The sequence below is a fragment of the Pinus tabuliformis genome, chromosome 1_1 (assembly GCF_031772625.1).
Source record: "Pinus tabuliformis cultivar Carrire ecotype Pingquan chromosome 1_1, CPIR1, whole genome shotgun sequence".
Lineage (NCBI taxonomy): Eukaryota > Viridiplantae > Streptophyta > Pinopsida > Pinales > Pinaceae > Pinus > Pinus tabuliformis.
In genome coordinates, this window is record NC_142297.1 from 839015732 (window position 1) to 839041615 (window position 25884).

The 25884-nt window shown below is 39.3% G+C and overlaps 1 protein-coding gene across 1 annotated transcript; it reads right to left on the minus strand.

Annotated features, from left to right (window-relative positions):
* Positions 1-10147: 10147 nt before the first annotated feature.
* On the minus strand, positions 10148-11598 carry LOC149216764 (uncharacterized). The gene is made up of 2 exons (XM_089390060.1): positions 10826-11598; positions 10148-10286 (listed from the first exon to the last, which is right to left on the minus strand). The coding sequence occupies exons 1-2, from the start codon at positions 11596-11598 to the stop codon at positions 10148-10150; spliced, it is 912 nt and encodes a 303-aa protein (XP_089246186.1).
* Positions 11599-25884: the final 14286 nt, after the last annotated feature.

A 25884-nucleotide genomic window follows, 5' to 3' on the forward strand; every position in this document is an offset into this window, starting at 1 on the left:
TGACGCTCTGCTTGTTATTCACTCTTGCTCCTCCCTTGCGCTTATGCTGGTTCAGCAAGGTTGTAGATAGTCCAGAGTATTGTCTGCCTCTGTATCAAGGAGTTGATACTTATCAGGGCTTTCATGCTTCAAACAATCCTTTTTGCATCTTCCTCGATCGCCTCCTCTCAGTCCCCTCCACGGCTGTTTGTTCTGCTCCTCCAGCATACTTCAAAATGCCCGAGTGCGCTCAAGGATGAGCTGCAGAAGAGGCAGCTCCCGAGGCCATGTCTCCCGCCAGCCTTCCTCCACAACCTCGGACCCTTCGTCTGAGGCTTCAGATTTTTGCTTTGATAGATACCCTATGACCAGAAGCAGTCACGGCAGGGGACGAGGGCAGTTCATCACCGAAGTGAGCTCTCACCATTCCAATTCTCACACAGCTCGCTTCCGCTTCCCCTGTACTCTAGGCAATTCCTCCTTCATTGCGTCAGTCACCGTAGAGTTGTGTGAGGATATTGTGGGTTCGGGGGCTGTCAGTCCAGGGGCTCCTTTGGAATCAAGGATGGAAAACCAGATTGAATCCTCGCAGAATGTGACCACTCAGAGAAAGGACCCAGGTGGCTCTGCAACTCTGGATTCAACCATCCATGCCGGTCCGAGCGCTCCAGCAAATGGTGTTCCTTCAAGTAAAGAGGACCCAGACCAATTCGGTTGCCGCATTGTTGAAGAATCGCCTCCAACCTCGGATGAAGACTGAACAGGTCTGCACCTTCTGGTTTTGTTCAACTGCTGAAAGAAGACGCTCAATCCCTTCTGGATATATAGTCATTTCATGTTTTTAGTTCTCAGAATCAGGTCTTTTTCAATTTTTGACTGGCCGGTTTCCCCTGCGTGGGCGGCATTCTCCTATTTTTTTGGTCACTGTCTTGGTTCAATCTGTTTATGGGTCAGACTCCGATCATGTAAAGACTGCGCTGTACTAAGTTTTGATTGGTTCCTATCATTCTGTCCCGGTCTTTAGTTAAAATTTCCAGTTATCTCAAGTCCCAAAGCAAGTCATTATGCAGGTCTTCTGGCGAATTTCTCAAGCGATTTTTGTAAGCATGTTGTCTCATGATCTAGAACTCTCGAGGCCTCTGCCTCTCTGTAACCATATTTTTGTATCAATATAGGAGTAGACAAATTCAGAGAAAAAAAACAGTCAACAATTGTTTATTAATTAATAATTAATCATTCTTTATGTTTTTTAAACATGTTTTATTTTCAAAACTGTTTTTTTTAATTTGATAGCAAACAAACCATTGTTCATCTGAAAAGGTTAGCTTCCAGGCCTCGGTATAAATTCATGCTTATCTATTTCATAGACCTAAAATGCATGTCCAGGTAAATTGACGATTGTCTCTTTATAAGATCTAGGAATGTTTGCTCACAGCCTGTTGACCTTCTGACGTTCAATAAAATGCTTTTTCATCTGAAAGAGCTTAATGCAAGTTGCAGCTGTTAATTGTGCATGCAAATTTAACTTATATTAAGCTAACCTTATTCTTACCACAAACCAGCTTTGTATACCCATATTTAATAGGCAAAATTGGAGCAAAACAGGCTGGACTGTAAGTTGGAGGTTAAATTCAAGAGGAAATTACGTTTGCTGCAAGCACTTTTTGAAAGTGTGGAAGTGTTTCACTCATTATGGCCCAACTTGGTTGATTTTATTGCCTATATTAGCTTTTTATTCTAAGGATCCATGTTTACAGATTATTTGAATGAGTAATTATACAGAAGGCAAATCGCTGGCATACAGATCAAAAGACAAATTGCTCTGGCATACGAAAAAAACGTTGTCACTTTCATTTTCATTTTATTTGGAGTTATTGTACTTCAGAGCTAAGAACTTCCTTCAACAACATACCTTCTGTAACACGACTTTCCTTCAACAACATGCCTTGTGCAACATGACTTTCCTTCAACAACATTCCTTGTGCAACATGACTTCTCTTCAACAACTTATGCTATGAGACAATCTTCTATACAATTTCTTTGTGTTAAACTTGCTATTCTTTTGCACAAAAACAGTTAAAATTTATATTCTAAAAAACTGTGGCTAAACCATAAGCGTAGGTTTACAAGAGATATATAGTTTTAGGTAGACATACCCTAGAGTGCACAGACAAGTATAAATTATCCAAAAAATATTGTGGAGGCCTATCCATGTCATTCTACTCTGAATTCTGCATGTGTGCTGCTTAAGAAACTGACATACTAACAATACTATTAGACAAAACATGGTATGAGCACACATTTTCAGAGAAAATTTTGATTGTGCACACCTAAGGATAGGTAGGAGGCGAGGTCATTCAAAGCCCTTCCTTGCAGTCCATGAAATTACATGGGTTGGTAAGGCTAAAATTATATCGAAACTGCCCACATTTTTTCCCCTTGCACATCATACTCCATTTGCCTCTTTGTAACTTTGTACGAAAAGAAAATGGGAATTGAATTACTCCTCTTTCTGCAGATCGTTGCATTTAGATGGGTTGGTCAGGCTGCAAATAAATAGAAACTGCACATGATAGTCTGCAGTCTGGCCAGAGTTGTGTGACTGATGGAATCTGATTGTTGTTATGGTCTGGATGCTGTTTTCAGGGTCCTGTTTCTGACAAGAGGGAGGACCCATATAGCTGTTATTACAAACATGAGCTTGGCCCCAGATAGTTCTTCTAGATGCCTGGACTGAAGGAATGTGTTTGAATAGGGTGTTCGTTATATGCAATGGCTGCTATTCAACATATGTTTAATGAAAGTGATTCCCTATAATGTGCAAAAATGCACAAGCACAGTGAGTAAACCCGAAAATAGCATATTAAAACAAAAAAAAAAAATCTGCATTGTTCAGAAAATAGTTAATATATCATGAATTATGCACAAGATTCACAAAAGAAGCGCGCTGCTTCCAAGTGATGGGTCTCACACTGCCTGCCCTAAGTGTGGGCACTTTATGTCGATGCCTCCAAGGCCTACTAATATGAACCACCTATAAAAAATTATTACAAAGCCATAAGGAGTCCAGTCAGCCTTTAAAAAGGGTCTGCAAAGGTTAAATTGAGCGAAATACATGGCAATTGCCTTGATTGAACCACATCTCTTAATGGGTAGGATCAGTATTAGGGATGGCTGTCAAATGTTCCTATTCCATTGATGTTCTGACGGTACTGTAAGACTATAAGGATCTTTGAGTCGCTTGAGGTACTTCCTAATTTGCACAATATGTACCTTGTCACTAATTTATATTCTAAAAAACTATGGCTAAACCATAAGCGTAGGTTTAAAAGAAATATATAGTTTTAGGCAGACATACCCTAGAGTGCACAAACAAGTATAAATTATCCAAAAAATATTGTGGAGGTCTATCCATGTCATTCTACTCTGAATTCTGCATGTGTGTTGCGTAAGAAACTGACATGCTAACAATACTATTAGACAAAACATGGTGTAAGCACACATTTTCAGAGAAAATTTTGATTGTGCACACCTAAGGATAGGTAGGAGGCGAGGTCATTCAAATCCCTTCCTTGCAGTCCATGAAATTACATGGGTTGGTAAGACTAAAATTATATCGAAACTGCCCACATTCTTTCCCCTTGCACATCATACTCCATTTGCCTCTTTGCAAATTTGTACGAAAAGAAAATGGGAATTGAATTACTCCTCTTTTTGCAAATCGTTGCATTTAGATGGGTTGGTCAGGCTGCAAATAAATAGAAACTGCCCATGATAGTATGCAATCTGGCCACAGTTGTGTGACTGATGGAATCTGATTGTTGTTATTGTCTGGATGCTGTTTTCAGGGTCCTGTTTCTGACAAGAGGGAGGACCCAGATAGCTCTTGTTGCAAACATGAGCTTGGCCCCAGATAGTTCTTCTATATGCCTGGACTGAAGGAATGTGTGAACTTTCAGGTTCAATAGCTATACATAGTGTTTGAATAGCGTGTTCGTTATATGCAATGGCTGCTATTCAACATATGTTTAATGAAAGTGTTTCCCTATAATGTGCAAAAATGCACAAGCACAGTGAGTACACCCGAATATAGCATATTAAAAAAAAAATTGTGCATTGTTCAGAAAATAGTTAATATATCATGAATTATGCACAAGATTCACAAAAGAAGCACACTGCTTCCAAGTGATGAGTCTCACACTGCCTGCCCTAAGTGTGGGCACTTTATGTCGATGCCTCCAAGGCCTACTAATATGAACCACTTATAAAAAATTATTACAAAGCCATAAGGAGTCCAGTCAGCCTCTAAAAAGGGTCTGCAAAGGGTAAATTAAGTGAGCGAAATACATGGCAATTGCCTTGATTGAACCACGTCTCTTAATGTGTAGGATCAGTATTAGGAATGGCTGGGAAATGTTCCTATTTCATTGATGTTTTGACGGTACTGTAAGACTATAAGGATCTTTGAGTCGCTTGAGGTACTTCCGAATTTGCACAATATGTACCTTGTCACTAAATCAAATAACAAGCATTTTGTTAATGTGGTCTACCTTGGGTGGTTAATATGAGAGGTTATTCTCCTCCCCGTGTAGGTTGTGCCCTTATTATTGTTTCACCATCAAAAGTTAGCCTTGTTAGATTAGATTCCGCATTCATATCACATCTTCTTTGACTAGAATTTTGTGTTGTGGTGAAACTGATGAATTGCAGGTACTCCTATCACGGGAAAAAGAAACCTCCTGTTAATATTATGGAGACAATCTTGACAACGAATGCCATTCCTCTATTGCTGAATGGTTGCACCGAGATTCAACCACTACTTCAGATAATCGATGTTGGTTCTGTTACCTCATTAAAAACAACATCCTCGCACTTCCACATTACTCTATCTGATGGAACACATCAACATAACAGTTTGCTACCATCCGCATATGGCCCACAAGTTGTATCTGGAGACATCCAAATTGGCTCAATAATTCTACTTAAAAAAGCAACTTGCACAGTGCTCCAAAACTCCTCATAAGGCCCACCATTTGAAATCACCCTCTTTTACTTTTTCCCTTCTAAATGCTTTTTGCATTAAAAGAAGGAAAATGGAATCTTCATTAATTCATTTCTCATTTGTTTACATAAGGTCCATCCGAGTTGTTGAGCTTGAAGTTGTGATGCACTCAGCAGCATTGATGAAGGACGCATCGACGCTACAACATGCACAGGCGGGTTCATACAAAGAGAGGCCGAATAGTCAAGCATATACAAAGCTCGCTAGTGACCAAGGCAATAACCACGATGACCATCCCGTACCAGCACATTTGATACTAAAACAACAAAACCAAAACCAAACCATTCATATCAATATATTAAGTTTAAAACGCGTTCATACTAAAAACTCAAAAGATTATTGGCAACACACTTTATTTTTTTAAATAAAAAATAAATTACACTGTTTGACATGATAAATGAAAAGCGAAGAAATTTGTGATTTGCAAATATTAAAACAAACCACTTACATTGCTGGTTGACACTACAACTAAAATATTAAGTAATTGTAATATGCTTTTCCACATTGTAATTTAATATTTTAAAATAACCGCGCGTTATCTAATCTATTTCTATCTTCCTGAAAATTTATTATTGCTAGCATTGAAAACAGATATAAGCCCTACCTTGGCAATTTGTAGGTTAGATAAATTTCTAGCATTGCCAATATTTTTAGAAATGCTTCCTCCAACGCTGTTAGAACTGAGATGTAGCAGCGAAACTCTTGGCAATCCCCATTCCAAAATAAAAAATATCAGTTTTTTACCTCAATCATTTCTATTCCAAAATATTTCAAAAATCAAATTAAACCCTGCAAATAAAAATGCAAACAAATTAGCCCACCTAGAAGTATGTTCTCTTTTGCATTGCATTTATGCTAAAAGGAAATGAAATGCAAAAAAAAAGCAAAAAAACAGGGTGACATTGCATTGCCAATTTGGATTACTCCTTTGGCTCATTAATGGAAGGAGATTAATCTGCAGAGGATCATGCAAAACTTGGTAACTGGATGTGCACGTTATCCTCAGGATTTTCTATTTATAAATTTCAGTATTGATTATGCAAGAAAGCAGGATTGGGTTTTGTAATTTGTCAATTACTTTCTTTGGTTGGAGTTTTGATTATAGTTTAAAATTTGGTATTGCCCCAGTGACTGCAATGTCTAACTATGTCTAACTATGTGATGATACCCGAGCATCTGCGCTCTTCAGTATTGCTCTGCAATAGTTAGAGCTAAAAATTAGCAAGTGTGTCTTTCATAGTGGATGGTGTTTTAAATTTAATGTAATTCAGGGGCATTAAACATGGATTTTCTTCCTGTTCACAGCAAAGGTTTTTCAGAGATTAAAGTAAGTCTCACTACTCATTTAGAACGGCGATTGAGATTCATATATTTGCTTTGTCAAATCCCCCCAACCATTTACCTGAATGACCTAATAGTGACCTAATAAGGGACTCATGGCAGTAGCAGGTTACAAATTAAAGCTAGTTAGAGCTCTAAACTGGCAAGTGCAGTGTTGTGTACTGGTATCTAAATTTTATATGTAATACTTTATAATGTAATGCTTTATATTTGTTTAACAGATTATTACTTGTCAATTGGCATATGCTTTCTTTGTGACCCAAACCTTTGTATTCTATATATCAGAGTCTTCTTGACTGCCTCATACTCACCAAGTTGATGTTATTGAAACTTTATATTTTTCGGGGGAGAGGTGGAGTTGGAGGATGTGTCATGGAACATACATTTTCTGTCTGGTCACGACGGGAAATTAATAAAAGCCTTTGAACATTACTCAGCAATATTTTAATTTTATAGCCATCCTAATTATTCGTCATGCCTGCCATGGTATATGACATGACGTTTGCTTCATGAGATGACTGGACACATATGCTTAGGTTTTGGAATTCATCAGTGCACATTATCTTCAGCTGTCTTGCTAAGGATGCATGATTCTAAATCTTATCAGTTTATATGTGTAATTTAGGGAAGATGTTAATGACTTCAAAACATTTTAGATGAATATAGTATAGGTGTTCAATCCTTTTAGTTAATGAAAGGAGAGATTTCTGCATTGTAGATAATTATTCAAATAAATATATTTAGCTTGTTACTAAGTACATACAAATTTTTGTGAATAAAGTAAAATTGAAATGTGGAGTTAGACTCCGTGAGAGGTGGCTAGACTTTTACTCTAGTTGCGTTTCCATCTCTGTTATGGCCTCAATGGCCACATCCTTAGCCTTGCCACAAAGTGCTCTGTCCATCCCCAGTGGAGATTCTGATCCCCTCCCTGTGCCCATTGAAAGATGTTGTTTGGTTCTTTTGTGTCATAAAGCTTTGTAACCTCTACATTAATCACTGCTATTGGGAACCCATCCCCTACATACCTCTAAGATAAAGATGGACCCAATGGGTGCCCTTGTGTATGGACCCTTGAATCCCCTTAGCGTTGGTCCATCTAGCTTTGTACCTCCTCCCTTGACAGATCCAAGATTCTCTTTCAAAGATGCACTTTTGAAAGCAATCTGATAGAGACCTTGATAATAGCTGCTTAGACCTAATGAGTAAGAATGGTAAATGAAGCCCCAACCTCAACCCCAATCATCCTAGTTGTAGTAGATGCAATATAATCATTTTAATTCTTACACTCACTAAAGTTCCTACTCCCCTCCAAACTGAGTTCTCTGTGACACAGAAATAGTTGATCCTGCAATGGAATTTTGGATGAATGAAATGTCCTGAATGACATATGAATGTTTTCTTTGTCCGTACGCTGACTACAGTTCCTAATGCCCTTCTACCTGAGTTCTCTTTGGCATATAAATACTAAAATAGTTAATCCCGTAATGGAATTTTGAATGAATTAATATGTCCTGAATGTGCTTATACCAAAATAGAACTTCCAACAACATAGTGTTTAAGTGCATCCATCAGACAGAAACTACAATATCTAAAAGTAAAAACGCAGCCCAACACATACTATGGTCTAATAACCTATAAAAGGAATATGAACACTTCCAATAAAATAAAGTTCACCCATCCAAAGAATGACTACGCATTCATACTAACCAATTGAATACTTCAAATAAAATAAAGTTCACAGGTCCAAATAATGACTACGCATTCATACTAAACATCTACTTTGTCTAGGACGGTATATAGAAGTTAAAACATTTTCACTCACGAAAAGAAAAGGCTTCTGATAAATAACTCTACCAGACACTCCAAAAGACTTCTCATAAAGGATGTTGTCAATGGCTTTGCCATGGTGATTGATAACTTAATACAATGGTGCTCTGTTGTTTTTATATTTTATGAATTGAATAATTTAATTTTTCATATATTTAGTATCTGGGATGAGAACCCTATTTCAGGCACTCCGATACCACCCGTGAGTTTCCTAAATTTTGAGGGAATCGCCACATGTCCCCCAGACATATTCCCATGTCCTGACGTCCCAGAAACTTGGTGGAACATATCAAAATAAATGGATAAAAAACAGGGTGATATTGTATATGAGAATAAAAGGATTTGGACTTTTCTGTATATGGTGTTTCACTTTCAATGCCAAAAATCTGCTAGAGCGGTTAAGAGGAAAGCAACTAATGTTTGTTGGAGACTCAATAAGTCAAAACCAATGGGAATCCATGGTCTGCATGTTTCAAGCAGTGTTTCCTAGCAATAAGAAAACTGTTAGTCAACAAGCTTCAATAGTCAAGGCCCTGGTAAGCTGATAAATGTAGTTTCCATGGATAGTTGTGCATTTGATTATATGGTGAGTAATGAAGTCTTACAATCTTCTTTCTCTTAAAAGGATTATGATGCTTCTGTGGAGTTTTTCTGGGCTCCACTTCTGGAAACAAGTTTAAGAGTTTGACACAAGGTACACCATAGTTATTATGATTAATGCGTGTGTAAACTAAAATGATACAACGTAAAAGTAGAGTATTGGTCTGTAGTAGGCTCTTGATCTAGTCTAAAAACTGTACGCATATTCGTTGCACAGACAAGATTTCCAGAGCACATTGAAAAGCATTGCCATCTGCTAAAAATTCTTGGGGATGATGAAGCAGCCAGTCATGACATGGGAAAGCAACATAAAACTGGATCATCCTTTGTGATATCAAAAATGGAATTATTTACATGCCCAACATGCAAGATTTGATTGCAGAACTATTTCAAACCAAGTGTTTAGCCATAAAATACCAAAATGCATATATGTATACTACAAGTAACCTGTTAAACCAACAGTACAGGAAAAGGATAACGCCCAACCTATTTACTGATTACATTCACAGCCATACAAAACTCAGTGGAGAATATAACCACTGTAAATTATGAAGAGAAATTTAAACACTGTAATTCCATGAATTGCATAAATGGATCTTAACAAAAACGAGAACAAAACAACAGAGTTTGGTTCCGGCAAGAGCTAAAATGGCTCAACATCCATAATAATCTAAAAACCCTAAAGTCGACAGAGAAAAGTCACTCTACACATAGAGATGTGTTTGGTAAGTTATAACTAAACATATATACGATGAAAGTATTCATTGGCCTCTAAACATATGTACAATAAAAGCATTCTATCATATAGAGATGTAATTGAGAATGAGCAGCTAATCATATATGCATGATGGGCCATGGCATCGGCAACACCAGTTAGTGTTTATTTTGGTGCCATATTGTGCCAGTTGTTCCTGCAATTGATGGCGCATTTGCCTATGTGCATCCCTTTCATGGATGTGAATTGTTATCTTAAGTATTTTCCTTATTTTCTTTAACAACTTAATGGCTAGGCGCAAACGGTAAAGTGGCAATGATTGTTGTGGCAAGATCCTTGTCTGCATATCTTGTAACGTAAGTTCCTGTTGCTGAATTTCCTCGCAACACTCATACAACCTTCGTAGGTAGCATGTATCCATACCGGTTGCCTTGTAATTGAGAATGAGCAGCTAATCATATATGCATGATGGGCCATGGCATCGGCAACACCAGTTAGTGTTTATTGTGGTGCCATATTGTGCAAGTTGTTCCTGCAATTGATGGCGCATTTGCCTGTGTGCATCCCTTTCATGGATGTGAATTGTTATCTTAAGTATTTTCCTTATTTTCTTTAACAACTTAATGGCTGGGCACAAACGGTAAAGTGGCAATGATTGTTGTGGCAAGATCCTTGTCTGCATATCTTGTAACGTAAGTTCTTGTTGCTGAATTTCTTCGCAACACTCGTACAACCGTCGGAGGTAGCATGTGTCCATACCTGTTGCCATCCAAAAAGGAAACATTGTAAGTGACAATGAATATGTTTAACGATTTTGTTTGAATATTCAAAATAAATTAACGATTCCAAACGAGTATAAAATCATATGAAACTAAATGTAATAGCAAGCAAATCTATGTGAAACTTGGTTATGTAGTGAGTGGTGTTTACCATGTGGGTAATTCTGGAAGACAAGTTGTACGATTGGCTAAAGTGTATTATCCTGAATAGATTTTGATGCAAGGAATGATTCCTCTTGCTGTCTACGCTTAAGATATGGATTCTTGTGCATTTGTGCAATGCGTGAGAACGGGAATGCTGGATTGATGTGTATGTCTGCTAGTGACCGCACTCTTGAAATTGCAGTGAATGTTAGCCCTTGGCGTTCTCTAGTGCCGATGTCCATTGTTGCTTTGTCTAATGTCATTCCTTGTGACTTGTGTATCGTTAAAGCCCATGCCATTTGAAGTGGTATCTGACGGCGTGTACCCCTTGTGATGGGAGAAATGGGTACATATGTTGGGTGTGAAATGTCCCACGGTGTTCCTCTGTATTGCCTAAAGTCAACAACCACAAAGGATGGTAATGCTGGGGGCTTTGAGCCAATTGAATAAAATATTGAGATGACCTTCCCAAGTGCGCCATTGACGAGGCCTGCATGTACCCATAAGTTACTGGTGAGAATAACTTTTTGTTCATTACATAAGAGCACCTTTGCAGGCAGATGCTCATCTTCTGTTGTAGCAGGAGTTTTCTGCCTTTGTTGTTCCGCAGAGCAAAGCGCTACTGGGATGTTCAATTTTTTAAACATTTTCTTATTATGCAAGACAACTGCGTTGTTTGTTGCGAATAGGTGCATGGATTCTTCGAATGTGCATTTCTCTTCATGTGTAAGAGACGAACTTGTTCTTGACATTAGGTGTTGCCAATATTCAAGTGTAGATATTCCATTCCTAAGATTTGCAAGTATTTGCCGGAAAGCAACCTGGGACGAGCTAGCTCCTTGTTGACGGAAAATGGTTGAAAGTGTTATGAATATGTCGAAGTTGCGCCAAAGTGCAGTGCCACGTGATGTCCCAGCGTATAAAGGAATGTATTTTACAGGTGGTAGTTGGCCTAAATCTCCGACAAGGATAATTGAGCGATTACCAAATGGTGCATTCCGATGAAGAGGGAATGCCTCTCTTAGACGATCGTCAATGCGAGAAAGCATTTTTGGACCAATAAAGCTCATTTCATCAATGAGGATGTATTCTACATGACGGAGTTGCTCTTGCAGGTGTAGGAGCGGTTGACCTTCGAGAGGATTCATTGTCTGGATAGGGATACGAAGGGCAGAGTGAATTGTGAGGGCATTTATGTTGAAAGCTGCAATGCCAGTTGGTGCAAGTAACAATAAATGGCTTTTGTTTGCTGGTGAGTTTTCCACAAATGCTTGGTGCAAACATTTAAGCAAATGGGATTTTCCTGTGCCAGCTGTTCCTTTTATGCTAAGTTACCAGAAAACGGATACGGGAACGGATACGGGTACGGGGTTTGAAACGGATACGGCAAATTTTCAAAAAATCTGGATACGATACGGCAGGAAACGGCACATTATATATATATATATATATATATATATTAAAAATAAAAAATTCATATTACCATTCATATTTCAGAATCTAAATTATCATCTATGATCTATCATGATTCATGATTCATCATCATCAATTCAAGATTCAACTTTCAAAGTTTCAACATATGCCATATGGCATAAACATTCATGATTCAACATTGCCATCATCATTAACAATCACTATAACATTCATGATTCAAGTTTCAACTTTCAAGACTTTAGATTTCTCTTGTTTGGCTAGGTCTCAACATAGTGATAGCTTTCCTTGGCCAGTGGGGTAATGAACTCAAAACTTTTCTTAATTCCCTGCCCAATTTCTTGACTGTAATTCTCACTGGGGCTTGCAACAGTCCCCAGAAAATTTGTAATGCAACTATATAGAATGCAATTTATAAACAGAAGTCTGAAATTTATCTGCAGTATCTTCGCAATTCATTCATATACTCTGCAATCACATTTAATTTGTAACAGTGTATACCTTTCTTCATGAGCAATAGTTAAGCTAATTCTCAATAGCATGAACAACATGCTAGGATTCTTTTCTCCATTTAAACCTAACAGATTATATATACGTAAGATATAACTACAGTATTTCACCGCCTCCACAAAAAATTCATTATAAACAGAATCAAGAATTAAATAACAGTGATACAAAAACAGAGATGAAGGTACTTGAGTCTTGAGGCTGATTGTGCTTTGCATAAGTGTGATGATGAATATACATTGTACAACAGAAATCTCTTAATCATTTTCTGAGTTGATGCAATAAAGCCTAAAGGCTTGTTTGCAGCCTATTGTGAAGGCTACAGATTGTGGGATATCGTTGATGCATGGTAAGAGATTATGGACCATGGTATATGCTTGGCACACAGGAGTAGTTTATGGGAGAGCAGTTCTATAAATAATGTATCTTACGTTGATGCATTTGGGAGAGTGGTCAGTGTTTTTACTTGGGCATCCAATCTTAGGCTAACCTATTACAATGCATCTATAATGCAATTTAATACATGTGTTATTAACTTATTATATCCACTACAGTGTGGCTTTTTATGGCCATCCATGTGCACAGTGCAAAGGTCAGGGGATGTGCAAATGCAAGTTCTTCAGTCCCCTGAATTGCTGAAATGGCTGAATTCAGAAGAAAGCAAGGTTTTTCAGGTCAAAAGTTTAAACTTAAAGGTGTATTTTCTCACTGGTGGGGCCATAAGGAGCCCTTGTGTTTCCTATTTTCGGTGGGGCCATATACTGCCCGTGTGTGGCTTATCTTTGGCCTTGAGGCTTGGACCCACTAAAATTCATTTTTAAGTGATTTAAAAAGGAAAAAAAAAACAGTTATCAGTTTTTGACTCAAAACGGCTGAAGGTGGAATTCAGATTGTTCATCGCAAGATTGATGGCAGTTTAGTGAGCAGTCGTGATCAAATTCTCAATTATTTTCTAAAGCAGGACAACTCAGGATCAGAACTGAGTCAAGATAAATTAGGACGATTAGCAAAGAAAGCTGGGTTGCAGCTTCTGTCTGGTGAATTTCCCCTTGACAAAGTTCAAGTGTCCCATATACCAGAAACTATCTCATCCTTGATAGAAAAAGTAAGTGGACAAACAGAAGAATTCGAGGAATCAGTAAGTAAAGAAAGTTTAGAGACAGAGGAACAACATCAGAAATTAGGGGATATAACGGATAATTTTTATACACATTCTCGTACTTCAAAACATATTACTGATAATGGAAATGAGAAACAGGACTCTGGAATTGTTGTAAATGATATGATTCTAGATCCAGAGGGCTATGACGTCAAACATGAGCATTCAACAGTCAACTACACAAGACTTCGTCCTCTTTTAAAGGAATATTGGTACTGATTAGTATTACAACTTACACCGTTACGGTTCCGGGTTAACGTTACATACTAACATAGAATCTAAATGTAAACAATGTAACATACATATTACATTTCAACGAATCAACAGCAGTAAGACTGTAAGTAATCTGAAGACTGAAATGAAAATCTCACGTGATATGTATTATGAAGTAACAGGCTAGCCGCTACAGCAGTAAGTAATCTCCCGTGCGGCGTGAATAAGGGCTGAAGTCTGAAACTTGAAAGCTGTTACACTGTTACAGTGATCCAACGAACTCAGCGGCGGCAGCACTCAGCGGCGGCAGCAAACTCGGCGGCAACGAACTCAACTCTTGTCGTTTAGGGTTTAGAATGAATTGTTTAAACTTAAAAAATAACTTCAAGTCTTCAAAAAGTAAAACGCTAAATCGGGATTCGGAAATCTATAAAATCTGTTCCCGGCAGGCGCCCAAGTTATCAGCATGAAACATATTGATTTTTTTTAAAAACGTTTTACAATTTGCTGGAACGTTTTACGATTTGATGAATACGTATCAGAAATGGCTGAACCGTATCGTTTTTCTTTAAACGGGAGGGTTTTCCCATCAAAACGCCTGAAAAACGGCTTTAAAAAATCGGAAACGTATTGGAAGCAGCAAAAACGTATTTCAGCCGTTTTTTTGCCGTTTCTGGGCTGAAAACGTATCAGAAACGGAAAACGGCGTTTTGGCCAGTCAAGGAGCCGTTTCCGGTAACTTAGCTTTTATGATGATTTTGCGTGGGGGTTTTGGCGAAGGGGTTTTGAAGTGCGAAAAAACAGCGGTAAAAGCTATGTTTTGGGTAGGGGATAATGTATGATCATGGGGAAGGTTGGAAAAAGAATGATGTTTGTTTTGAATGGTTGAGCGGTTTAATTCAATGAAGTTTATGGCAGTTTCTTGCAAAGGGGGAGGGAGAGTATTTTGTGACCAATTGTGGTTGACATCGAAGTCACGGTAGCCAATCATGTCGAGGTCATCAATTGCAATATTGTAACCTGGGTGTAGTTGAGAGAGGATTTGCCATTCATTCATCTGCATGGAATCAGGGGGGGTGTGTGGAGTAGTTTGATGTTCAATAAGTGGGCTTTGTGGGTTCTCGGTTTCTCGATGGACATGCCATGGTGTATATGTACCCTTTTTTTTGTTCCTAGTGTGCACTAATTTCTGCATCAGTTGAACCAATATCATCAGGGAGTGTTCGGAAGGGGAAATACAAGAGTAATTCACTCCAGTAGAAGGTGGCATAAGAAGGGGAAGCAGAGGAAGGAATGACATTGTAACGGGGCAAGACATGTACAATCATTGGGGGGAATGTGTTTCCATTGGTTTTCTCTCCGCTGGGCAGAATATGACCACGAGCGAGTAGCTTCAAGGAGGGGCAAGGGTTCTAGTGAGGCAGGCCTGTTCATATATGCAACGATAAAGTTTGGTGTCGAACCAGGATTTTCAGTATCTTGTGAAACACGTTTGAAAACAGCCCTGTTGACATTCAAAGAACAGAATGTAAGGCTGCAAAGAGAGAGAGGTAGCTTTTGTAACATATGGCATATTTCTTGTGCACCAATGTCTCTATCTGCAATGGTTTCTGTAAGGAGTTTTCAGATGACAGCACCAGTGGGTGCTTCTGGAAGGGCACTTTGTGATAGCCGTGATAGCATTTGACGGTAGCTCTCAGATCTTGTCTCTGCTTTTGTTGCATACTTTGAAATATATTTCAACAAAGCATGGCGAGAAATGACTGGTTGGCAATCAACATTTGCTCTCCAAATAGAGAGTAGATCGGCATTGTGAATATTCAATCTTTCATCATTGCGAGCTGGGACATAGGTTTTATGACCTTTATCATCAATGAAAAGCGAAGAAGTGAACTTCAATTCCCACGGTACTCCATATCGACAGCTAAGCACATTGTCTTTCTTACGAAGACAAGAAGATTCATGACACTTTGTATGACGCTGAACGCAGTTGACGAACTCTGTATAGTCTTCAAACTAATTGGACGCGAATATTGTTGTTGTGTCAAGGAGACACGGGCTATGAATTGTTGACTAGTGAAGCGGAATATTTGGTGTTCTGCCTGACGTGGATTCCAAGCAGTTACGTAGTGGTCGAAAAATTTTTGTGCATTAGCAACTTCTAATGCATTGTCCCAATCAAGTGTGTCCATGTCTGGTGCATTTTGTAGCCAGAGGAAGCCATGAATGTGTGCGGATCCTGTTGCCATTCGTATCTGAATATAATATGAAGGTTACATTTGGTTAATACATATATATGCAATGTATAAAAATAATGTAGAGGGAAATCGATATTAAATAATACCTGCACCAGTAGTCGTTTGCATGGAGGCCTTTTTGCAGGATTTCTTCAAGGAAAATTGTAAATCTACAATGCATATATTGGGCTGTTAGATGTGGGTTTTTGTTATGTTTAGGATTTTCCATTGGAAGGGGTTGACTGAATTGGAAGGAACACTGATAGGCATGATCGTGTGCAAGTCATGCAATTTAGTATAAGTTGCGCTGAGCGTGAAGAAGAATGTTGGGCTGCCTATTTGCGTGATTATGTCAGTCAACTCAGATCGTCGTTTGTTCCAGAAAGACCGTGTTCCTCGTAGAGCTGGACTGAACCGCATTATTTGCTCTGGTAATCTTGAATCTGGAGAGTCACGAAGACACTGACGTAGGTCTGAAACCGTTGTTGGCAAGTTGTTCTCAATGTACTTCTTCACGAAAACACTCGTTGTTGCTTGGCTACGGTGGCGCATTAGAATGTTATAAAGATAGTAGCGGAATCTTGGGTGTTGGCCAAAGCAGTTATCATGGTAGTGCAGCAAGTGTAACGCATATTCATGCTTTCAACTTTTGTAAGTCTTGGTTGCATGATCATTGCGGTGCCTGTAGGGAAGAGTGTGGGGAATTCCATGGCAAAGAGGTCGATGGTGTTGTATTCATTTACAACAGTTAAAGATATTGGGGGCCAATCGATAGAGCTTGTTGAATTTGAATGGGTCAAGTGCAAATAGTTACAAATGTGTTCACACTCAGTACATGAATTTGGGAGTACTGGAACAAAAGAAGAGGGTTGGATTTCTAATGGAGGTAGCATGACATCAGGGTTATAAGTAGAATCAGTAGTGGTTTTATGGGGTTCAAAAGAGGAGGTGGTTACACTGTGGAGAAGAGAAGAAATGTCTGTAGGGTGATCTGGCAGCACAAAAATTGCAGATGAATTGAATTGAACATCACGGTAGTAAGGGTCATATTTTATTTTGTATTCAAGGGCTGTAAGGACACGTGATTTGCAAACGAAGAATTCGTAAGCCTTTTCAGTTGGAGTTTGCCTTTTCACAATGAGGATGTCTAAGTCAGACAGTATTCGGGGTAAGTATTTGGCGATAGTGGTGATGTCTTGAGGGAAGCTAATTGTATGGCCACTATATTTGTATTGACCACCACAAGAATGAGTGACTTGTAGAATGGGATTGACACGTGCAATGAGCATTTCTTCAACTTGTGTTAATTGGTGAAGGACATAGGGTTGTTCTCCAGGGTCCATGTTGTTTAGTTCAGAAGAACGATTGGTAGATTTAGATGATGCACAACGAAAACAAGAGAGTCTACCGTGGAAAAGCTTTGTTTTCATTCCTGGGTATGCCTCCTTGCATATTGTGCAAATATGCAAGGTAGAAAGTCCATCAATCCTTTCTCGAAAGGGACGGGGTTTTTCATTAAGGGGAGGGTTATACTGGATTTGATGAATGTGCAGTGGGTTGGTTTGTATAGGTGGGAGAGCATTTGAGGTGGGAAGGGATGTAGAGGAAGTAGTAGGGTTGTTGTGGTTTTCGTAAAGTAGTCGACGGCGTGCATTTATTCGATCCTTTTGTTGTGCATAAAGAATACGCCGCCTCTTGCTTTTGGCCGCAATTTGATTGTCTGTTGGCATATCTAAACAAGTACAAGTAATAACTATTAGTTTTCGTAAACAAGTAGTGCATGTTTAGTATCTCATTTTATTGGGTGTAAATCCATCGTGAAATTAAAACATTATATTTTGAACATAGAATTAATATTTATTTATTTCAACATCGGTGAAGGTAGGTAGATTAGGTAGAAGGAAAAACATGCAATTAGGAATGCTATGGTTCATATGTTATTTCGGCATCTATCATTGAGAGGAGAGAAACAAGATTAAAAACTTTTCGTTCCTTCTTCTTCAAAAAAATTTTTGTTTGACATGTTTGAGCGATAAAATGAATAGCTTAACAAGCAAGAGATCAATGTATAGCATGTAGACAACGAACGAGAAACATATGTAGTATCTCTTTACAAGTGTTGATATCTATATTATGTAAAATGTAAATGGCAAACATACATATTTTGGAATGACTGGAAGAGAGTATTTGCAGTGAAAGCTACAAGTTGCATCATAATAACATGGGTGTGTAATTTACAACAAGATGAGACAATTAGTTGTGTGGAAATGTTTGTTTATGTACAAACAGGCGTGGTAGAAGAAACCCTAAGAAACAGCTCAAAGGCAGCGAACAATAGGTCGTTTTGAAGTGGGCATTGCTTGAATGTCAGTGAGTGCTTCCTTGCATGCAGAGGCATATTGAATTTCTTCTTAATTGATCAGTATTGGTTGCAAGCGTTGAACACCGTTGAAGTAATTTGCTTTAATGGAAAGTGTTAGCTGAAAGCGGTGCCCTGAAATTCGGCCACAAATTTCCTGCAGGTCACTTGGTTCGATAGAAAGCAGGAACAGGTCTTTTGCCGTGATGCCCATGAGCTCGTTCCCTGCATCATTGAAAACTGTGACGTTCTGTAGATTCCCGGTGTGGTCATGTAGCTCAATTTTAAGTTTGTAACGGTAGTCACATTCTGGGAAGTCACCGTTACATTTTGTACAATGCCAAAGATTGTTAGAATGCTCCACAACCTTCTTCATGCATTGTTTTCCATTGAAATCTAATGGACATGCTAGAAAGTAGAAGTCATCCATATGAAGAGCAGTAATTGTTGCTCGAACTGAAACCCAAATTGCTTTATCGGAGGGTTGCATGCCAGCAATTTCATGAAACGTCTTTCGTGGTAGGGCACGCTTCGAAGCAACACCATAGTTTCTACTCAAAGATGGAGAAAAAGAGCTATAGCCTGTTTCACGGAACCATGCATGTAGTTGGTGAGTTTCTTCAACTTGTGGATTTATTGTGAGAGTGCTTGTTGGTATCGTCCCTATTGGGGTGCCATTAAATTCAGATACGCGACCTCCTTTGATTTCAAAGATTGGTGGGTTGTTGAAAGAGTAGAATTCAAAAAGATTCTGTCCTATATAGTCACAATGGTCTCCCCATAATGTTACATCAATGCTAAAACCTGACTTGTCCTTTAATATGAGTGTTTTCCTTAATGTTTCACTTCCATCTTTTTGTCGAATTGTTGATGCAGGTGAAGTGGAGGTAACAACACCAATGACATCCACATTCGTATTTGGAGTTGCACTTTTTATTTCAGCAATAGTCTTGAAGTGAAAGCTCTGGTAAGGAAACATTGGATCATCTGTGGGACATGGATTGATAGTGGAAGCAACAAACAAGTAAATTTCCCATTTGTTCTTGAGGTGGTTGTAGTTTGGATTTGCTTCTCTCACTGTGCCATTTGAAACAATGTATAGTTGCCCAACTTGAATTAGATTGTAAAGAGATTCGGCCAGTTCGGCAAATGCAAAAAGGTGGATCTCTTCCTTATCACGGTTGATAAGGTCAAATCCAAAAACTTTTCCTGAGCCTCGCACATTTTTGTACGCCTTCAATGAAGTTTTTGCAGATGCCCTACCTTGGATTGACCAATATTTTCGGTAAGAGTTGAGTGCCGTGAATGGAATTGTTGTAGTTGTTGCCGTAGTTGGTGGAGTAACTACAGAGGGCAAGGTATCTTCAGCTGACGAAGAGCTAAATTGGGATGAACCCGCCTGTGCATGTTGTAGCGTCGATGCGTCCTTCATCAATGCTGCTGAGCGCATCACAACTTCAAGCTCAACCACTCGGATGGACCTTATGTAAACAAATGAGAAATAAATTAATGAAGATTCCATTTTCCTTCTTTTAATGCAAAAAGCGTTTAGAAGGGAAAAAGTAAAAGAGGGTGATTTCAAATGGTGGGCCTTACGAGGAGTTTTGGAGCACTGTGCAAGCTGCTTTTTTAAGCAGAATTATTGAGCCAATTTGGATGTCTCCAGATACAACTTGTCGACCATATGCGGATGGTAGCAAAGTGTTATGTTGATGTGTTCCATCAGATAGAGTAATGTGGAAGTGCGAGGATGTTGTTTTTAATGAGGTAACAGAACCAACATCGATTATCTAAAGTAGTGGTTGAATCTCGGTGCTAGAGGAATGGCATTCGTTGTCAAGGTTGTCTCCATAATATTAACAGGAGGTTTCTTTTTCCCGTGATAGGAGAAACTGCAATTCATCAGTTTCACCACAACACAAAATTCTAGTCAAAGAAGATGTGATATGAATGCGGAATCTAATCTAACAAGGCTAACTTTTAATGGTGAAACAATAATAAGGGCACAACCTACACAGGGAGGAGAATAACCTCTCATATTAACCACCCAAGGTAGACCACATTAACAAAATGCTTGTTATTTGATTCAGTGACAAGGTACATATTGTGCAAATTCGGAAGTACCTCAAGCGACTCAAAGATCCTTATAGTTTTACAGTACCGTCAAAACATCAATGAAATAGGAACATTTCCCAGCCATTCCTAATACTGATCCTACACATTAAGAGACGTGGTTCAATCAAGGCAATTACCATGTATTTCGCTCACTTAATTTACCCTTTGCAGACCCTTTTTAGAGGCTGACTGGACTCCTTATGGCTTTGTAATAATTTTTTATAAGTGGTTCATATTAGTAGGCCTTGGAGGCATCGACATAAAGTGCCCACACTTAGGGCAGGCAGTGTGAGACCCATCACTTGGAAGCAATGTGCTTCTTTTGTGATTCTTGTGCATAATTCATGATATATTAACTATTTTCTGTACAATGCACAAATTATTTTTTTTAATATGCTATATTCGGGTGTACTGACTGTGCTTGTGCATTTTTGCACATTATAGGGAATCACTTTCATTAAACATATGTTGAATAGCAGCCATTGCATATAACGAACACGCTATTCAAACACTATGTATAGCTATTGAACCTGAAAGTTCACACATTCCTTCAGTCCAGGCATATAGAAGAACTATCTGGGGCCAAGCTCATGTTTGTAACAAGAGCTATCTGGGTCCTCCCTCTTGTCAGAAACAGGACCCTGAAAACAGCATCCAAACAATAACAACAATCAGATTCCATCAGTCACACAACTGTGGCCAGATTGCAGACTATCATGGGCAGTTTCTATTTATTTGCAGCCTAACCAACACATCTAAATGCAACGATCTGCAAAAAGAGGAGTAATTTAATTCCCATTTTCTTTTCGTACAAAGTTACAAAGAGGCAAATGGAGTATGATGTGCAAGGGGAAAGAATGTGGGCAGTTTCGATATAATTTTAGACTTACCAACCCATGTAATTTCATGGACTGCAAGGAAGGGCTTTTAATGACCTCGCCTCCTACCTATCCTTAGGTGTGGACAATCAAAATTTTCTCAGAAAATGTGTGCTCACACCATGTTTTATCTAATAGTATTGTTAGTATGTCAGTTTCTTACGCAGCACACATGCAGAAGTTAGAGTAGAATGGCATGGATAGACCTCCACAATATTTTTTGGATAATTTATACTTGTCTGTGCACTCTAGGGTATGTCTGCCTAAAACTATATATTTCTTGTAAACCTACGCTTACGGTTTAGCCACAGTTTTTTAGAATATAAATTAGTGACAAGGTACATATTGTGCAAATTAGGAAGTACCTCAAGCAACTCAAAGATCCTTATAGTCTTACAGTACCGTCAAAACATCAATGAAATAGGAACATTTGCCAGCCATCCCTATTACTGATCCTACCCATTAAGAGATGTGGTTCAATCAAGGCAATTGCCATGTATTTCGCTCACTTAATTTACCCTTTGCAGACCCTTTTTAAAGGCTGACTGGACTCCTTATGGCTTTGTAACAATTTTTTATAAGTGGTTCATATTAGTAGGCCTTGGAGGCATCGACATAAAGTGCCCAAACTTAGGGCAGGCAGTGTGAGACCCATCATTTCGAAGCAATGTGCTTCTTTTGTGAATCTTGTGCATAATTCATGACATATTAACTATTTTCTAAACAATGCAGAAATTTTTTTTGTTTTAATATGCTATATTCGGGTGTACTCACTGTGCTTGTGCATTTTTGCACATTATAGGGAATCACTTTCATTAAACATATGTTGAATAGCAGCCATTGCATGTAACGAACACGCTATTCAAACACTATGTATAGCTATTGAATCTGAAAGTTCACACATTCCTTCAGTCCAGGCATCTAGAAGAACTAACTGGGGCCAAGCTCATGTTTGTAATAACAGCTATATGGGTCCTCCCTCTTGTCACAAACAAGACCCTAAAAACAGCATCCAGACCATAACAACAATCAAATTCCATCAGTCACACAACTGTGGTCAAACTGCAAACTATCATGGGCAGTTTCTATTTATTTGCAGCCTGACCAACCCATCTAAATGCAACGATCTGCAGAAAGAGGAGTAATTCAATTCCCATTTTCTTTTGGTACAAAGTTACAAAGAGGCAAAAACATGGAAGGACAACGCATAACTCAGCATGATAACTTGGAGCAGGAGCTGGTAAGGCATTTCAAAGGTATTCTCACGGAACCTCAGAGGAACAGATTGGAAGCCATAGGAAGGATAAGCAATGAAATCCCGAATTTGGTAACCAGGGACCAAAACCTAGCCCTGATGAGAGCAGCTACCTTAGAGGAAGTTGAGGAAATTGTGATGGGTATGAAACGAAATAAAGCCCCAGGTCCCGACGGATTTACGGCAGAATTCTACCAAGCAAGCTGGAAATTCATGGGAAAGGAAATCCTAGAAGTTGTAGAGGAAGCGCGCAGACAGCAAAAGGTTTGGCCAGGTCTCAATTCTACTCTTATCTCTTTAATTCCTAAATCAGCTAAGTCGGAAACTGCTGAGGGTTTTAGGCCAATAGCCCTATGTAATGTCATCTATAAGATCATAGCCACCTTAATGGTCAAAAGATTGAAGCCAATCCTCCCCAGCATAATATCCCCTGAACAAACTGGGTTTGTTGAAGGGAGGCAAATTCTTGATGGCTTAGTAGTCTCTCAAGAAGTAATACACTCTTTGAAACAGAAAAAAGAACCAGGCATGATGATAAAACTAGATCTTTCTAAAGCTTATGATCGTCTTAATTGGAGATATCTAGAGTCAATTCTTCTGGCTTATGGATTTTGTGAAAGGTGGGTAAAATGGATTCTCAGCATGATCTCAATGCCCAATTTTTCCATTCTGTTGAATGGTACCCCAACTATGACATTCAATGCTTCAAGAGGCCTGCGCCAAGGAGATCCCCTGTCACCATTCTTGTTCATAATTGCGGCAGAGGGATTGGGAAGATACATCAAAAAAGAGCTTAGAGAGAGGAAGATAAAAAGGGTTGAGGCTGTGGGGAAACGACATCCCAGTCACCCACCAACAGTTTGTAGACGATATCATGATTTTCTGTAAGGTATCCCTGAGAGAGGTGAAAAGGATCAAAGAGGTCTTAGAATTATTCATGGAAGCTTCGGGTACTGAAATTAATAAGGACAAGTCGAACACCTTCATCTTTAACACTCCTGAAATGGTCAAAGCCCATTTGACAAGAACACTGGGGTTCAGACAGGGAGAATTCCCTACAAAATACCTGGGCACCATGCTTGATGTAAGTCCGCTAAGGATTGCTAATTGGCAACCAATGCTGGAGAAGCTCAAGAACCGTCTATCTAACTGGTCCTTCCGGACTCTCAACATAGCAGCTAGAATTGTTCTGCTCAAATCAACTCTCCAATCAATCCCAATCTACCCTCTTTCGGTCATGGCAGTACCGAAAGGTGTATGCACCAAAATGATTGAAATCTTCCAGAACTTTATTTGGGGAGGGCCAAAGCAGCAGAAGAAGTGGGCCTTAATCTCATGGAACAATCTTACAAAGGCAAAGGAGGCAGGGGGACTAGGAGTGAGAGACCCGCTTCTGCTGAACCAAGTCTTAGCGGCGAAACTATGGTGGCGCTGGTTGAAAGGGGGCAGAGACTTATGGAAAGAGATATGGACGAAGAAATATTCAATGCCAGATACAGTTGAAGGAATCATTCGAAAGGAAGAGATGCCAAAAGGCTCCTCGATTTGGGACCTGGCATGCCAGAACAGAGACATTATAAATTCGCAGGCTTTTTGGGAGATCAGAAATGGAAGGACAGCAAAATTCTGGGAGGAAGCTTGGCAGCAGCGGGAAAGAATGGTGGAAATTCAAGGGATGCAGACCATCTATAGAGCAGCCAAGGCCAAAGGCTTAATCTATGTAAACGATTATTGGAAGGAAGGAGGCGAAAATGAGATGTGGAGGGAATGGAAAGACCCTGGAGAGTGGGATAATAATATTAGTGATGATCTTAAAACAAGGATAGTAAAAGAGATGAATTCCAGAAGGATTAAAAAAAGAACTGGGCTGGATATTCTCAGATGGGGCGGATCTACAAAAGGCACCTTCACGGTGAAGGAAGCATACCTCATAAAGTCTAAACAAGCGATGGAAGAACAGACACAAGACTGGAAACATTTATGGAAAAATAAATGGTGGCCAAAGGTCACATTGTTCACTTGGCTTGTGGGTAAAAGACGCATCCTGACTTGGGATCAACTCCAGAAAAGAGGGTTCCAAGGGCCATCCAGATGTAGCTTATGTAAACAAAACATAGAAAATCAGGAACACATTCTAAACTCCTGCCCGATAGCTCAGGATCAGTGGGAAAAGATTAGAAGCCTCTTCGGAAGAACGAATCGTAATCCCCAAGATGTGAGCCAAACCATGTTCCAATGGGGAAAGGGACAATTCCAAAGTCCTGTTGTGAGAAGAGCGTGGAACTTGGCTGCAGGATTCAACATATGGACCATATGGAAAGAGAGAAATAGAAGGATATTCCAAGACAAGATTATTTCCCCGGAGGAGCTTTGGAATAGAACTCAAACTCTAATAAGAGAAACAATCCTTTCGGAATCCTGGAACCAGGAGGATTGGGATACCACGGAGGAAGAGAACCGAATTCTAAGGAAGCTAAAGATAGACCAAGGGATGGTCTATCCCCAACAGCAAAAACCCCAAATTATTCAGAACCAAAGTCCAACGGTGTTCATCCGTCCTCAGGCAGGCTTTATCAAACTCAATTTCGACGGAGCTTCAAAAGGGAATCCAGGTCTTGCAGGATTCGGGGGGATTTTCAGAGATAGTCAAGGCCAAATTAGGTGGATTTATGCTGACCGTGGAGGCACGATGAGCAATAATGAAGCAGAATTCATGGCTGCGTACCAAGGAATTAAGATTGCAATAAGAAATGGCTACAGGAATCTAGAAATAGAAGGGGATTCAACTCTGGTCGTAGAAACAGTAAGAAAACTGAATAATGGAAAAGCTTGGGAGCAGGTGACTAGAAGTTGGAGGACGGCAAGCCTCATCCAGGAAATAGCAGAAGCAATGAACCATATTGAGTACAAAGTCATACATCATGTTAGGAGAGAAGGCAATAGAGCTGCTGATTACTTGGCGAACTGGGGATGCAATGAAGCTAATGGCAGGGTGGATAGCATAGGACCACCACAGCTGGAAAGGAATTGCTGGGAGGAATTAATCTCCATCACCAATCAGGACAATAATGCCAGAGTATAGATATATTGAAGGAGACAAGCAGTCCCCGATCGGGGTGAAGGAAAGAACTCCGGGTAACTTAATGATAATGGGTAGGGCTTATCAGTACAAGCCTCACTTGTGGGCAATCATAATAAAGGATGTGAAGGGAGATCAATGCGAGGAGAGCACCCCGAGACATGGCTCCAAGACCATCATGACAGCAGAGGGGATGGGAAA

What these genes read in the sequence shown, in the direction of transcription:
- LOC149216764 (XM_089390060.1), bottom strand. Translation starts at nt 11,598, where the DNA reads ATGAATCCTCTCGAAGGTCAACCGCTCCTACACCTGCAAGAGCAACTC. An exon ending in AGGCAATACAGAGGAACACC is followed by an intron (nt 10,287 to 10,825) that starts GTGGGACATTTC and finishes GGATGGCAACAG; the next exon opens with GTATGGACACATGCTACCTC.